Here is a 15,370-nt window from a genome sequence, read left to right as displayed (position 1 = left end):
AGTTCCCCTCTGAACTAAAAGGTTTTGAAAGAACAAGAATAAAATAACATTTTTGATGCCTGAAACTGAAACATCCTTAATTTCAACCTGAAACAAATAAACGAAAGGGGGAAAAAATGACATGCATTTTAATTACATCTCATCTTTTCACTTTTCACTTTGCTCACTGTTGACTTTTCTTTGACCCTGTGGCCCTCTGAGTTGCAAAAACATACAGTACTTTTTGTTTAGCACACCCTGAATGTTGAGACAGCTGCTGGTCCTCAACCCAGCGTCCTTCATGCTTTAGCGCTGGCCTTGTCAACCCTTTTTATAGACAAAGCGAGCAGAGGTCAAACTTTTGTGAAGAGACCTATGGCAGAAGTCAGGAATGTGAAAAACACATCTGGTTTTTGGACTCGCTCCCAATTTCTCTCCTTTTTTTGTTTTTAGTGCTTCTGCACAAGCACATAAGGTTATCTGAGGATGACGTCTGCATGGATGCTATTAGTTAAGCAGTTCTGATATTACTGTCTTATTCAAAGGTCCAGGAGCCAAATGAATAGATGCAAAAGTTGTATGATCATATTTAACTGAATAACTCAAGATTTAGCCAAATTTCAGAATATTTAAAGCAAAATGCTGGACATTTTACAGCATCATGGGTACAGACTCTTGGAAATGTACATGTTTTAGTTTACATCACTCATTTATACGTCTTGTGATTATTGTTTCAGGGTTTCTGAGGTGTTATTTTGTCTTTGGACTTTGATTGTTGTGGACATGTTTGTGTGGATGTGGTTTAGAGTGATGGTGTGACTGACAGCAGAGTTAGGGTTTAGCAAAGGAAAGGGGCCACTGTGAACGAGGCTCCTGTAGCGATTAATCACATCCAGCCACCGTTTCTATTCTGGGTGGCTGTTAAAAATGTTCAATCAAAAAGAGTTCCTGTACCCATCTGGTGCAAAGAAGAGAGGAGCTGAGGCGAGGCAGAACTCAGGATAGACAAGTAGCTGCGTCCAGAGTGCAACTTTTCATCTTCAAAGTAAAGACGAAAGGTTGGTAAATGACCTGCATTTGTAAAGCACTTTTCTAGTCCCTAAGGACCCCAAAGCGCTTCACACTACATTCAGTCATTCACCCATTCACACACACATTCACACACTGAAAATATATTCCTTTTTTAAATTTTTTACAGTTAAGTAAGTTACTTATTTTTTTTTCAAACGTTTAAGCAGGATTTTAAACATAAATAAACATAATTAATTGCTTATGACGGCCAATCAAATGGCAGTAATTTACTGTAAAGCTTGTATTCTATAACACACGGCAGTGTAAATTTGATTAAAGAAGTCACACTGTACAATTAAACAGTTTAATACTGGTAAAAATGTATCTTATGATTATAACATAATCATGCCTTTTTCTCTTTTAATTTTGTCTTTCCGTGTCACATTTTGGGCGTTTTTGCTCACGTTTTCGACTCAGCCAGTCACAGCAGTCATCCTAGCCCATGTTAACAAAAGCAAACCTCATTGTACTCATTTATTGGGCTCAGATGGCAAATAAATTCAGCCAAGCAGAATAAGGAGGGCTGTATCAGGAATCCATTTGTATGTTCTTGCATTCAAAAACATCCAGCTAGCAGTTGCTTGTTATCCTGGTGCAAACTTGCGGTGTTGATCATTGCACCACAAAGAGGGAGTGGGGAAAATAACTGCAGGTTGGTAGGTTCACACCTCCCACTGATTTCAGTCATGTTTGGCATGTACAGTACAGCAAAGAACAAACAGAGGGCACTAAAAGACTCCTGCACGCATCACTTTTCACATCATCTCAGTGACAGTTTCTCCTCTGCAGCACTACATATCGTTTTGCAAGGTGCCCACTGGTTTTGTCATTATCACCCCATTTCCTTTTAGTGCCCAGGCACAAGAAATGCATCTTGAGGTGTGTTGGAGCGCTCAGAATGCAGACTAATGGCTAAAAAGAATGCTCCACACCTCACACCTTACCATATGCAGTTCTGCAACTTTCAAGCTGACAGACTTTTCTTTGTGCAGTAGAACTCAAGGCTCGACACTGCAGATCCCCCCTTTAAGCGCACAGTTTGATTAAATAACTAAAAAATAACAATCTCGTTCAGCTTCTTGGCTCGGTGCTGTGATGTATGAGCTGCAACATATGCTGGCAAAAACCATTATCAGAATCAGCTCTCCTGGACCACCCTCAGTCTCCGAGGAGAGCGCAAACGCACAGCGGAGCAGACAAAAAAAATCCCCTCGCTCTCTGCTGCCGAGCTCCACAACTGTTAATCAGTGTATTTATTTGAGAAATGTTCTCCGAGGCACTGGCGTACTTGTGTTTGGGAGATGTTTAGAGCTAATGCAATAGACTCCATACTTGAAATGTGCAATTCACTTGTATTTTTATTTTTATTTTTATTCCTATTTATTCTATTTATCCCCTTTGTATATTTTATCTGTATATGTCTTTGTATTTATATATGTGTGTATATATATATATATATATATATATATATATATATATATATATATATATATAATATTCTTAACTCTGTAACTTCTGTCGGTGCTGTGCTTTTTTGGAAAACAAATTTCCCAGAGGAACCCACCCGAGGGATTAATAAAGTTTTATCTAATCTTATCTAATCTAATCTAATCTGATCTAATCTAATCTAATCTAATCTAATGGGAGGCTGCCTTTGGTGTCCATCTGTTTGTCAAACCCTGAGAGAATGAGGAAATGAGGGTGGTTGGGACACATGCTTGTACCCAGGGTGTTTGTTTAATACATCACGAGTCATGAAAGACTCTTGGAAGCATTCAAGGTTATTTGGTTTCCCCCTCGTGGTGCTCAGATTTACCATATGATGACGGGATTTTACCACAGTGGTTTGTCTTTGCTGTCATGGCTCAGGCTGGTCTTGAGGGGAAATGGGACATAGAAGTGTTAATATTAGTAAAAATCAAGATAATCTGTTCTGTTAGGCATAATTTCGAATTCATTTTTTTATATTGTATGTGAATTCCTTTTAAGGTGGAAAGAGGATAAAAAAAGAGATCAGAAATCTTGTTTTTGGCCTCCCAAGATGACTCAAGGAGAAATGCAAATAAATACAGCTATCTGTGTCTGCACGGTCAGATAACAGAGCCAGAGGCTATTCATAGTTTGACAGTTTAACTCCTTGGTTCCTCCTAAAGATAACCGACTTTGTTGCACCACACCATTACCCTAAGACAATTCTTCCTGATTTTAACAATAAAAGCTAAGATTTCATGTAAATTAATGTATTCTAGTGCACTCTGCTTACATTTAAGAGGTATGTTAGAGGTTGTATAGCAAATAATGCACTTCATTTAGGCGACTGTATTTCCTAACAAGAATTTAGACAAGTAAAGCCCAGCTGAAGTGTCTTTCACCACTACAGCGTGCCACTCCTGTCTACAGACTTGCTGTAAATCAGTTTCAGCGAGGTGAATTATTAACCAAGACCCGTCACATTTATCTCGCTGATTCAGCCTTTCTCTCGGTCCAACTGAGGCATTTCTTTTTTCTTTCAATAAAAAAAAAACTTCCCAATCTGCTCGAGTGGCTGTCAGTCACCCTTGAAGTCTTAGTGAGAAGCCACAACACATTTATGATTTCTCCCTCGCTGTCCCCGTTGGCACAGTTACAGTACAGTGCAGATAAGGAGCACTGTTAAGGAGGGGATGGATCAACGCTGCCCAGACAAGAGTGTTGTGAAAGTGCTGAACTCTGTAGCAGGAATGCAATGACAGGTCTAGACCTGAACTTCCGCGTCAAGCAGGAAGAAGCCAACAGTCAGACAAATGCAATCTTCAATCTGCTCGCACACCCAAAATCTGCCCGCATATGACTTTAATTTTTGGTGTCGAGCTTAATTAGAGAATAGTTTTTCGAAGTGGAGCTGATGTCCATGAAGCTGTTATCTTGAAACTTAGTGGCGAAGCAAAGGATTAACACATTTTAAAAAGGTGAGTTTCATCTCTGTTAACTTGGATGTTGTGCCTTTGGATATAACGGTAACAACCGAAGCTGTTTTCCTCTGAACGCAGAGCGAGAACATTGTTCGTTGATGTTTGAGCACGTTACAAGTGAGGATTGTGGTGGCTGTTGTGCTGGAAAAAAAACAAAATTAAAAACAAATGAAAGATTTGTTTGTAATATATGTATATTCAGCTACAGCAGAATAATTTAGCTTGAGGACGTTATGTACAGATATGTTGCCGATGATAATCTTAGACATCCTGTCAAACTTTGTGAGTTACATCGCGCTCTGATATAAACTCTCAAAAGGTTTTAAATGTAATAGTACGAGAAATGAAAGAAAACTCTTTTTAGAAGATTTTTTTTTTTTACCATGAAATAAATAAATAAATGTTTTAATTCGGTGAAAAGAATGTAAGTTCATATCTTTCCAACTGGGTGGACCCCGCTATTGTCTCAGAGTGCTGCATGACTCAATAACCACATGAAACTAATAGGGCTGGCCTCTTATATTAAAGTTAATAGTGCTGTCAGTTTGTTGTTGATGACGGGAACATTTTGTATATATTAGGCTTGTGGCATTTTGGGTTTTAAATCATGTCACAAAAATATGAAGTGAATTTGTTGTGAGTATAACTGAACGCATTGCTTTCAGAGCGATGGATTAAAAGGTCAAGGGGGTGTTTGCTTTTTCTAAGAGATGTTAAGCAATAAATTTTATTAAGGGGACTGATTGTAGTAGGTTTGAGTCTGATTTGAAACCTGCTTCAGCAAACATTAGGGTTTGTGCCTGCTGCTCAACCTCTAATTTGCCTACTTTGCAAAAAGAGCACATCAAGTCTTGTAAACACATCTGCTTAAGAGCCGAGCACAGAAATGTGATCCGATCATACGAGGGAGAGTTTCTGTATGTTATGGTAAACACTGGAGTTGAGTTGGAGTCTGCTTTTGATTTTCTACCCTGGAGCTACATATGTGTGGCATGAGACATGTATTTGAGATTATTGGGGGAGGGAAGGGGGGAGGGGGGTGTTCTAAAGGAATGCAGAAGCTATAAGCTATAAGGTGCTTTTAGATTTGCTGTTTTTTATTATAAAAAGTACAACAGTACAGTTGCCGCTTTTCACAATGCGCTCATTTGACGCCCAACAATAACATTTAAGAACGCCGATAGGTCACGAATGCCTTTTGTCTGGCAATAAAATAGTGAAAAGTGTGAAGAGACAGTGGCACAGTTTTGTGAATCGAAAGTGTGAAAATGTGACTAGAAGTTCACAAACATGAACTCTGTTGCGGTAAATTGATATATTGAAAGGCACATAAAGCTACAGAGCTTGCAGAGGAAAAATTCCTGGTGTTATTAATTTGGTTTCTTTGTAGAGCTATTATTCATTCATAAACGGGAAACTGGGGTGACTTTGAATAGTTTAGCTGTTCTGGTATTCAGCTTTCAAGTTTGCAATTTTTTCCGGTTACTGATGATAAAATCTTTGGCCAGATTTCTTTAAAAATCCTTTAAAAGTCTGATTTTAAACGGTGCTTTAATCATGGCCGTTTCCTTGTGAGGTATTATTGACTATTTGGTCAAATGTAGGATTTATTGTGTTTTCTGTGAACAGCCAATTTATACAACTCCACAGATTGTAGAAATAATCAGCGTAGCTTCCAGATCTAAAACGCATTTGTTCTAGTAGCCACCAGGGGGCGACTCCTCTGGTTGCGAAATGTTACGCTTTAAACCCTCATTTAATATAATGCAACACTAACTTTATTCATTATGTTTCCATTTATAGTAAAGTAGATGCTGAAGTTGGGTATATTTCACAACCTGTCAACATTGTGTTTGACAAATTGCTTGTTTTCAAATTCACAAACAGCTACTGTAACTAGGTAAGTACACCAAACTCATCCCCTAAAACTTGAAAAGTCATGAGTACATTATATTCATTCGTTTCTCTCAAAAAAAGTAACATTTCAGAGGTGGATTTGGTCATCTTTGAACAAATCTAGGATACCTTCAAGCTTCAGAATCCCCCGTCCTTAAGGTCACATTTGAGTAAAACTAACTAGTCCACCTATAATCACGCTAGTGGTGCTGCAATGACTCTGAGGTTAACACCTTTATCTATATATCAGTTGCAGGATCACACCTACAAATAGCACAGAAAAAGTCCATTCCTCACATTGTGTCTGAGATATCACTCCACTAATGCACACATCTAAGACACTGAGGAGGGATGTGTTAAAATTGGGTCGATTTGTTTTCACCAGCGGAAGCCGTCTTGTTTTCACGCTCTGTTCCTGCCGCTTCTCACTTCTCCTCGCTAATCTGGGAGCGGTTCATTTCATGCATTTGGCGTCAAAACACAGCATCTCAGCAAAATCTGATTGACTGACTAAACTTCTCTTCCAGTGACTTTAAAACTACTAACAAAAAGTAGCACCAGACGTTCAGAGATGCTGCGTTCTTTTACTCGAAACGTCTCATGCCGACCACGTATAGGTGAAAAAAAGTGACATAATGAGAACTGAGGAAGCAGTACCATGAAATTTGCAGGCAGCTGCTTGTGTCACCATTTCCGATACCATTTCAACATTGCAAGTTCCAGGAAGTTTACCAGTTACCACTTCCTCCTGGGGGTAAACCGTTTGTGTAAAAGGTGGAGGATTGCACTCACGTGCTATAGCAGTGAGCCCCACATATGTACGTCACATGGAAATTATGGTGCGCAAACAAATTCTATCAGTGCGCAGAGGCGTTTCAGCTTATGAACCGTGCGATTTGATATATGACACCAGAAGATTAACAGTTTCTCGTGAGCTTCCAACACGCAGCATCTGTTAGATGTTTGAAACAGTATTGATCCTGTATAAACTCTTTCCTGGAACACAATCAGTCACTCTTGTCTCCTACACAGTGTCAATGAGAGATGCACCCCTGTGTCTTTTAATTAAATTCCAGCAATTTATTTTTTTCGTGTTGGATCTAAATGTCATTAAACACATTCCAGACTCTGTGACGAGTGAAAGCAGGGAGTTAAACTCTGCAGCATCGCCCAATATTTTCCTCTCTCATGGACGCTACCACGCAGCAGAGAAAAAATAATGACTAGAGGATAGCAATGCAAACATCTGTGCAGAGAATCTCACTGCATGAGTTAAACCAATTAGATTAGGGCTGATTTAACAAAAGAGGTTGCAGCTACCCCCACCCTTCCTCTTGCACACCCTGTGAAACGCTTTTAATTAGTGCTTAATTCACAAAACCAGTCAGAAATAATAAGAAAATGCATTACATAACAGACTCATACACGTTGTCATGCTTAGTCACCCTCTAAAGACTCATACAGAGGCTGGAAAAACACAATAATAGGGTAGCTCTTTGATGCTAAGCATTCTTGCAATATGAGGTGTGGCTTAGACACCAAACAAGTACAGCACATCGGTTTCTTAATCAGTTTAACCACACCAAACTTGAGACTAACCCCAGCAATTTATAACTGACCTGAGGCGAGCCGAAGCTTATATTCATGCAGTTTAATCACAGTCCGTCAAAATTAGTAAGCCAGCAACACTCGGGTTAGCTGGTAAGATGTCTTGATTAAAAAGTGTTGTTTTTAAAAAAAGGTCGCACTTATTTTATTGCTTTTACTTTGAACATATTAACAGTGAATCAGGTGTTACTCAGTAACTGTGCTGCGCCATGCTGACATTGTTGTGATGTCAGATTACAATATTGAATAATCTGCATAAAACATTATGCAAAGTGGAGCTGTTTTTTTCACATTGACTCACATTGAGATGTTTAGATAAGCTGGATGTGTTTGTTATTGTCACTCTATCTCAGAATGATTGAAGGATATGATCTGGCTGAAAGCATCAACTGCAGCTGAGTGTCATATTCTTCTTTTTTGTTGTTTCACAAATGTACAAGTTCTGACCAGGAAGATCTTTTGACCTGATGATGGTGCTAAATGTACTAAAGATTCAGACTCATTCTAATTCATTAATAACTGCATAGATAAGTAGTAAAAGCCATGGAAATTGGTGACTAATATACATTTTAATGCAGTCTTTCTGGTAATACAACCAGGCACAAGCAAATGTTTACTTGTTATTTTGTAGCATTCAGGTCAGTAGAAGGTGAGAAGGAGGAACCAGTGAATCTGGATGGTTTACTGGTCATGAAACTCCTCTAATGAATTAATTTAGTGACAGCTTCAGCAGTTACCCACTCATACCTTATGTTAACAAGCCTTTAGTAATAATATATTTGCAGTCATGCGAAAAGTAGGCCACTACCACTATCCTCTTAATAAGTAGCAGCCAGGTGCTGCTAACCAAATGCATTTGATTAACTGATCATGAGCAAGTGTGAGCACGTCTATAAAAGCAGATCTGGACTATTCAGGTTTGTGTTAATGCAATGCCAAGGAAACTAAACATCAACGGTCATCTTAAAGAAGCAGTTGTTTAATTGTCCTTTAGTCTGTGAAAGGTTAGAAGGCCGTTTCCACACAGTCTGAAGTCCGCCAATCTACAGTGAGAAAGATTATTCACAAGGGGATCGTTTGAATAATATTCCCAGGAAACCATCACCCTGAGGTCAGATCATGCAACACTCAGAGAAACCCCAAAAAGAGCTACACCTCAAACTCTACCTCAGTTAGCATGTCAGTTAGCATAAGTTAGCAGAAGACTTGTTTGCATGGGTTTCCAGGAGAAAGCCTGTTGTATTTAAAAACAGCATGGCAGCACTGTTTAGTTTAGAAAATTTGCATCTGAACAAACCACTCTGTACACAGAAATATGATCGAGTGTGTGAGGCCATCTGTCTGACACATGAAGCTTGGCTCGAATTTGAAATATTCCTTGAAATAGGACAAAGATCCGGAGCACAGCACCAAATCTACAACAGAATGGCTGCAAAAGAAAAGAATCAAGGTGTTGCAAAGACCCAGTCAAAGTCCAGACCTCAAGTCGATGGAAACCTTAAGAGAGCGGTGCATAAATGAGTGTCTTCAAACTCAAAGAACTGAAGCATTGATGTAAAGAAGAGTGGGCCAAAGTTGCATCTTTATCAATGAGAGACTGATAAAGTCATAAAGTTATTAGATTAGAAAAGATGGTTCTATAATTCATTGATTTATCAGGTGCACTTCATTTGCAGTACAGTGGTCATTATCAGAAACATGCTATACTAGAAGCAGAAGAATTAGGAGAGCCCACATGTAAGCAATATAAAGTAAGCTACCATTAGCACCACTTTAACTGGATGAACTCCCACTGACACCTTCAGTGTTTCTGTGGTACCACTCACGTACCAGCATAAGAAAACAGGGACTCTGTTTTGACTGCACATTCCAGACCATCATAACATTTGCTTTGAGAAAAGAGGCTTCAAATAATACGTGCAGGGGAGACGGCCTACTGTGCATAATTACGAATGTAAATCTCAAGCGAGGCTTTCGGAGTGGTTTTCAAAAAAGGCGCAGTGACCACGGTGGCTCCTCGGGCTGTTACTCTGCTTAAAATGAAAAACACAACCTTCATTATCCTGACATTTCGCTTCATCCATCCACAATGGGGGATGTATATAAATCTGTACCAGCCTGATGTATGAGTCCATTTTGAAACTTGATCGGCAGTTAGGAGCAATTTCGAGCTAAGCACATTATGGAAGCTTGCATACTTTATGCTCTTCCAGTTTCCTTAGGCATCTTAATGTTGCATGCAGTTTTTCTTCTTCTTCTTCGTATAATGATTCAAACAAACACTCATCATACAACACGAAGCATGATTTCAAAATCCAGATTACTAAAGGACAGCTTAAAAAAGTCAACTCTGAATATGACAGAAAAGGCAACATAATATTTACTTGCTGCTTCACTCACTTGCTCCAACAAGAGACAACAAGTTATGGCAAATAATGACTGCCTGCAGTTATGCATACACACTTTGTTCCTTCAAGTCTGGGTTGGACATGTTTCGCAATATAGCATAACCTGGGGAAACGTTTTACATCTGCAAATACTTCACAGCAAAGTAGTAGCACTGTATCAGCACTCACTGCCTGCACTTGCTTTTACCCATGCAAATGGACATACCGTCTGTTTCATCTTCATTATTCAGTGCAGCTCATTTATACATATTATAAATATTATATTTTGTCACATTGGAAATAATGATAATTTCTATATCTGATTACTCTATTGATTCTTTCACCAGATGGACGACATTGACGCCATGTTCAGCGCCATGCTGGGGGAGATGGACCTCCTCACCCAGGTGACTTACCAGCCATTGTTTGCTTATATATTTTTATATATACTTATTCTATTCTTGTTGCTTTATAGCACAAAATACCCTTAGAGCCATCTTTTCAAAACACAAACATTGAATATGCAGTTAATTTCCGGTGGATGAATAATGTGATTGCTCCTTTCCGTTCTGGTGTGTATAGCAATTTACGAAATAGACAAGTTGTAGCTGTGACAACAAAATAAAACGAAGACAAAACCAAGAACTGAAAGAGGAAAGAATGAGTGGATGACGCGTACCCAGGCGTACCCTGAAGATACATTTTTCTGCTTGTTTTTTCCTCCAGTTTCTGAATCTGAAATAAGCGGGTGTCACTTTTTCATCTCTTTTTCTCCATTTAAATTTAAATATATTTAAATTATATTGTATAGAATGTATTAAACATGACAGGATTTAATATGATACCAATATAAAGTAGCAGAGGAGCTTGTGCCACTACCACATTTTCTGTTAATGAAAGGCATAAATCTCAATGTTCATGCACATAGACAAAAATACATTTTTTTGTTCAAGCTGCCCGTGATTAATTATCTCGCCTAAGGACTTAGAGATACTTTTCTTCTTCGGAGAAGATGACAAAGTAACAAAAACCCACCATCCTTAACTGAGACGCTCGTGACTGGGACGAAACACACTTTGCGGTCATGTAAGAACCATAAATACCACCCTTTTCTGGAAGGGTGGGTTAAATGGCAAAACCCAACCGAGTAAAGATTACGCCTTTTTTTCTTAGTAAAAAACCCCATTGATCACTTTAATGTTTTCCATCTCAGTTCTTCCAAGATGGGGTGTCATATTGTTCATGCAGTGGGTACACTCTCACTCTTACCCCCCCCCCCCCCCCCCCCCCAAAAAAAAAAAAAATACAACTCTGTCCTCTGACATAATGTTTTAGAACAGTTTTGTTTCAGAGCGCTCAAACATGAAAGTGTGCTCCTCTGCGGTGGGGGGTGGGGAAGTATTTTGGCTGTGCAGAAATTGTATTTGCATTCTTACAACCACACTGCTTTCTTCATTCTTTGCCTCAGAGTCTTGGAGAGGAAACGGTGCCCCCTGAAGCTCTCTCCGGCACAAAGAAGGAAGTCAACTACTCCATCGGCTTCACTGACCTGAATGGTGACTTCACATTTTGACATTATGTGTGGAAACACTACAAAGAGCTGGGCGTTGAGCTTTTGTGCAGTGTCAACACCCGAGTTGTGCAAGGGTGGGATGTGTCGTGTGCTTGCTCAAATTAACAAGAACTAGCATGGAAATACACAAAATAAAAAATAGAAAAGGTGCACTTCCTGGCAACTGAAGGCACAGATTAAAGTCTAATTACTCACTGTTTGCCTCTGGCTTTAATAAGCTAAAAAAAAATAAGCTGCAATAATGTTAGAACAAGGTTGCAATATCAGCTGGTGTTAGCATTTAACTTTCCCTTTTTCTCCGTTCATTGTAAATGCCATTAAATCTTGTTAGATTGAGTTGATAGGCTGTGCAGCACTTTATAACAAATGCCTGCCTTGAAGGACTTTGCAAATGGAAAATGTCCTTGATATAAATAAACTATCAATCACAACAAATGGCTATGTTTTATAAAAGACTATAATCTACATGCGCTCTTGCAGCTCAGTAAGGCTGTGCCCAAATGTACGAGTGCAAACTGTTAATGCCATCCACTTTAAACTTAGCAAACGTATTACTGGGGACCAGAGTAGGTGCAATACAGAGTGAGAGGTAGATTTAATAAGGTGCTTTCACATTTGCACTAAAGGGTTGCTAAAAGTTGCCTGCTCCACTCCGTGAGTAGGGTTCGATCTCACCATCAACACACATGTGTATTTGGCTACAAATTTAACCATCAAAACAATGTGCAAAATTTTTAATCTAACCTTAACATATTTCTATATTAAGATGAGATGAGATGAGATAAGATATTCTATAGAAATTCTATGTATCTGTAGTTAGCAGTGAGTCGAACAAAATTCTGTCTCAAATGCAAACTTTAGCGACCGTTGATGCAATTGTAATTGTAAACGCAACATCAGACAGGCAACTAGATGCTATAATTGCTCTGTGTGGGATGATGTTCATGCAGACTGGCCTAGTTATTAGGGGGAGATACATAAATAATAAATGGTCCTACAGAGCTCAACACTCAATTACTAACAATACAATTAATATAGTAAGATTTATTTATTGTCTTTGGTTTCCTGTGATGAGCAGTTCTCCAGAGCTGCAACCCTTACCTTGAAAAGCCACAGTCACACACATTAGTTAAGTGAGATTGACCTCAGAGCTGGACTCTTTTCATAGCAGTAACTTTAAGCCAAAACAAAGTAATTGAGGTTGCACTCGCTCCAAATCAGCAAAGGCAAATTATTTTGACTGGTCTATAACATACAGTTACTTTTCTTTATAAATGTATTAACTTAATAATGCTTTGATGAATCTAAATACAGGACAGTTACAAAAAGCAAAAGTACAATTTGCATGCAGACGAAACTGTTGCTTCCTCTACTGAATTCTGAAACTTAATTCCTCAGTGAAGCAATATTGGGAACATGAATGAGGAATAAAATGAAAGAACTCCTTTCATTGACTTTGTTTAATAAAACACAACTGAAAGGGGAACTTGTTCAAAAAAGGAAAGTTCTTCATAATTAGGGGAAAAATGCAAATTACTTTGAAAAAGGAACAAAAGGAAATTCTATCCAACAATATTCTCTATTGAGGAACTTCCTGACAAAATGTTTCTGTTTCACCAGAGTCCCTTCATGAACTGGAGGGCAATGACTTGGACGCACTCATGGCTGATTTGATGGCTGACCTCAATGCAACGGAAGAGAAATTGGCAACAGAGATAGAATGTTTGAAGGCACCGTCAGCGTCTAAACCAGACTTCCCACCACCGCCCAAGGGCCTGAGCATCGAACCTGCCCCATCGCACATTTCACCGTCATCTGCAGGAAGCAGAAGCAGCAATGTTAGCGCTCCTGTCCCTTCTGCTGCCTCCTCTTTAGCACCTCCACCTCCTTCTGGTGCAAAGCTCACAACGGTGAGTGAGCCCACATGCAGCAATTCTGCAAGCATTAATCAAGGCTCGAGAGAGCTAGTTTCGAGGGCAGTGCCACAGGTCAGAAGGAAGAACCGTTTGTTGAGCTCCTGGTAGAACAAATCAACAACGTCACAATCTTTCTTTTATTTGCGCATGTCTTGGTTTACCATGAGTAAATGCTTTATAAGCCATGCGTGACAAGACAGTTTTACAACAAAAACATCACCAGTTCCCAGCACATAAATTTAAGATGAGTTTTGTATGTTTTTGTGAAACCTGGAAGAGTGGTATTGCTCTTAACGGTGAGATCATAGCAAAGTCGCTCCTGGATGGAGGCATCTGTTACAGTTACAGAGACGTGTGAGGCGAAACAGCCGAGGGTCTGTCTGGAACAGATCAAACACATACGGCAATGAGAAAAGTGTAACGGGATCGATAGCAAAGGTTGGGCTTGGAGTAAGGGAGGTAAGATGTGACAGTTTTGGAGGTGGGGAGGAGGGGGGGTAGACGGGAGCTTATTGCTTTAGCAGAGGTTGTTACCTCATCTGTCTGAGGTAAAAACACCAGCTGTGCTGAGGCAGCGAGTGCGTCACTGTAAGGTAGATGTGGACGAGTTCATTAAAGTTGCAGTCAGGATTTTCACGGGTGATTGCATCTGGAGAAAACAGTAACCCAAGTTAATTGAGATCTAGCAGGTAGGATTTAATGTCCGAGATGGAAGTCTTGCATGGAGATTTCAACACCCACACAAGAGGGGATGAAGTGAAAACAAGACATTACACCTCTTGAAAAATGTTGAAGTGCTACATCACAGAGATAGACTTGCTAGAGTTTGATCTTTTGACTCGCCCTTGGGACCCTTTCTGCAAACTAGAAGTACGTGTCATTACTTTCTTGGAGAGTTTAACGACACAGATACGACTGTCTTTGCACAGTGAAATATGAAGCTACAAACAGCAGCCAGAAAAAGTTAACCATAATCATTGGATCTGTATACAGCTTTATGCAACATAAACCTCATAAATGATGTATAATGATGAGAGCTATAGAGCTGACTGGAACTGGTTCTATGGAAAAAGACTTTGAGTCTGTCACTAATGAGTCACAAAGGTCTCTAACCAAACAATCACGTTGTGTATTGTTTCTAAGGCCTGAATCCACACATGTAAACACACCTGAGGCTACACATAGGAGTGGTTCCACTTGAAAGTAGGGCCTAGGTGGGATGATAGGCTCAGCCCCCAAACACTTGAGTAGTGTTTGGAAGAGATTGTGGTTTTGTTAAAGTAAACAGTTTTACAGCAGTAGATAATAATAGAAAGCTCCATTTTCTGAGCTTCCAGTGGTGGTACTGGTGTACTAGTGTTGAGCTTTGCTTCATTAAAAGGTGAAGATATACTTTACATGCTCTTATTCGCACAGATGTTACATTCTGCCTTACATTAAAATGAGCTATAAGTCATAACAGTATTCATAAATGATCTAGTGGGTCATTTTCACATTGACTCACACCTTGAGAGTGCGTCACTGAGGTTGCTCCTAGTTCAAGTGAACTGCAGTAATCTCATTAACCTACACGTTGTTAACCTCAGAACACCCCATAGAGTGTTATTATATGGAGTAATACTACATAATGCAATTAAGTAAGAGTTGCCTGCTGGGAACTTTGTGTTTTACACTTTTGATGTACAATATCCCCCTCCTCATCATTAGCCCCGTTAAAAATTTAAAAATGACTCACAGAGATGTCTCATGCTTTCCTTTTTGCTCCCCCCCCCCCCCCCCACCTTTTTTTTGTTTTGTTACAAAACTGCAGTATTTTTTGTTGTGACTCATGACTTTATATGATAAGTAAGGAATTTTTGGCAACCTTTATTTTAAATTAAAAACAGTTTTCCTCGAAAGATAATAATTGTATATTGTCGAACAAATACTAGATTATAGCAGGGTACACCATAAAAAGGTCGTCAGTCTGTTAAAAAGTGATTAATACAT

At 39.2% G+C, this 15,370-nt stretch overlaps 1 protein-coding gene and 1 long non-coding RNA gene across 2 annotated transcripts in view; one reads left to right on the top strand and one right to left on the bottom strand.

The window, feature by feature from the left end:
* Nucleotides 1-3,683: 3,683 nt before the first annotated feature.
* apbb1ip (amyloid beta (A4) precursor protein-binding, family B, member 1 interacting protein) overlaps nucleotides 3,684-15,370 on the top strand; it is a 25,489-nt gene continuing 13,802 nt past the window's right edge. Inside the window, exons 1-4 of the mRNA XM_085173569.1 lie at nucleotides 3,684-3,998; nucleotides 10,240-10,299; nucleotides 11,361-11,448; nucleotides 13,086-13,375. Of these exons, the coding sequence (XP_085029695.1) occupies nucleotides 10,240-10,299; nucleotides 11,361-11,448; nucleotides 13,086-13,375 (438 nt within the window). The 5' untranslated portion in view covers nucleotides 3,684-3,998. The remainder of the gene's footprint in view (nucleotides 3,999-10,239; nucleotides 10,300-11,360; nucleotides 11,449-13,085; nucleotides 13,376-15,370) is intronic.
* LOC146511625 (uncharacterized) lies at nucleotides 6,140-15,144 on the bottom strand. Its single transcript, XR_014876262.1, has 2 exons — nucleotides 13,916-15,144; nucleotides 6,140-13,761 (listed from the first exon to the last, which is right to left on the bottom strand). It is a non-coding gene; the product is annotated as an uncharacterized LOC146511625 (long non-coding RNA).

This window comes from Neolamprologus multifasciatus, chromosome 9, assembly GCF_963576455.1.
Source record: "Neolamprologus multifasciatus chromosome 9, fNeoMul1.2, whole genome shotgun sequence".
NCBI classification, from domain to species: domain Eukaryota; kingdom Metazoa; phylum Chordata; class Actinopteri; order Cichliformes; family Cichlidae; genus Neolamprologus; species Neolamprologus multifasciatus.
The sequence above is the reverse complement of the archived record's forward strand: the minus strand, read 5'-3'. Positions and strand labels throughout refer to the sequence as shown.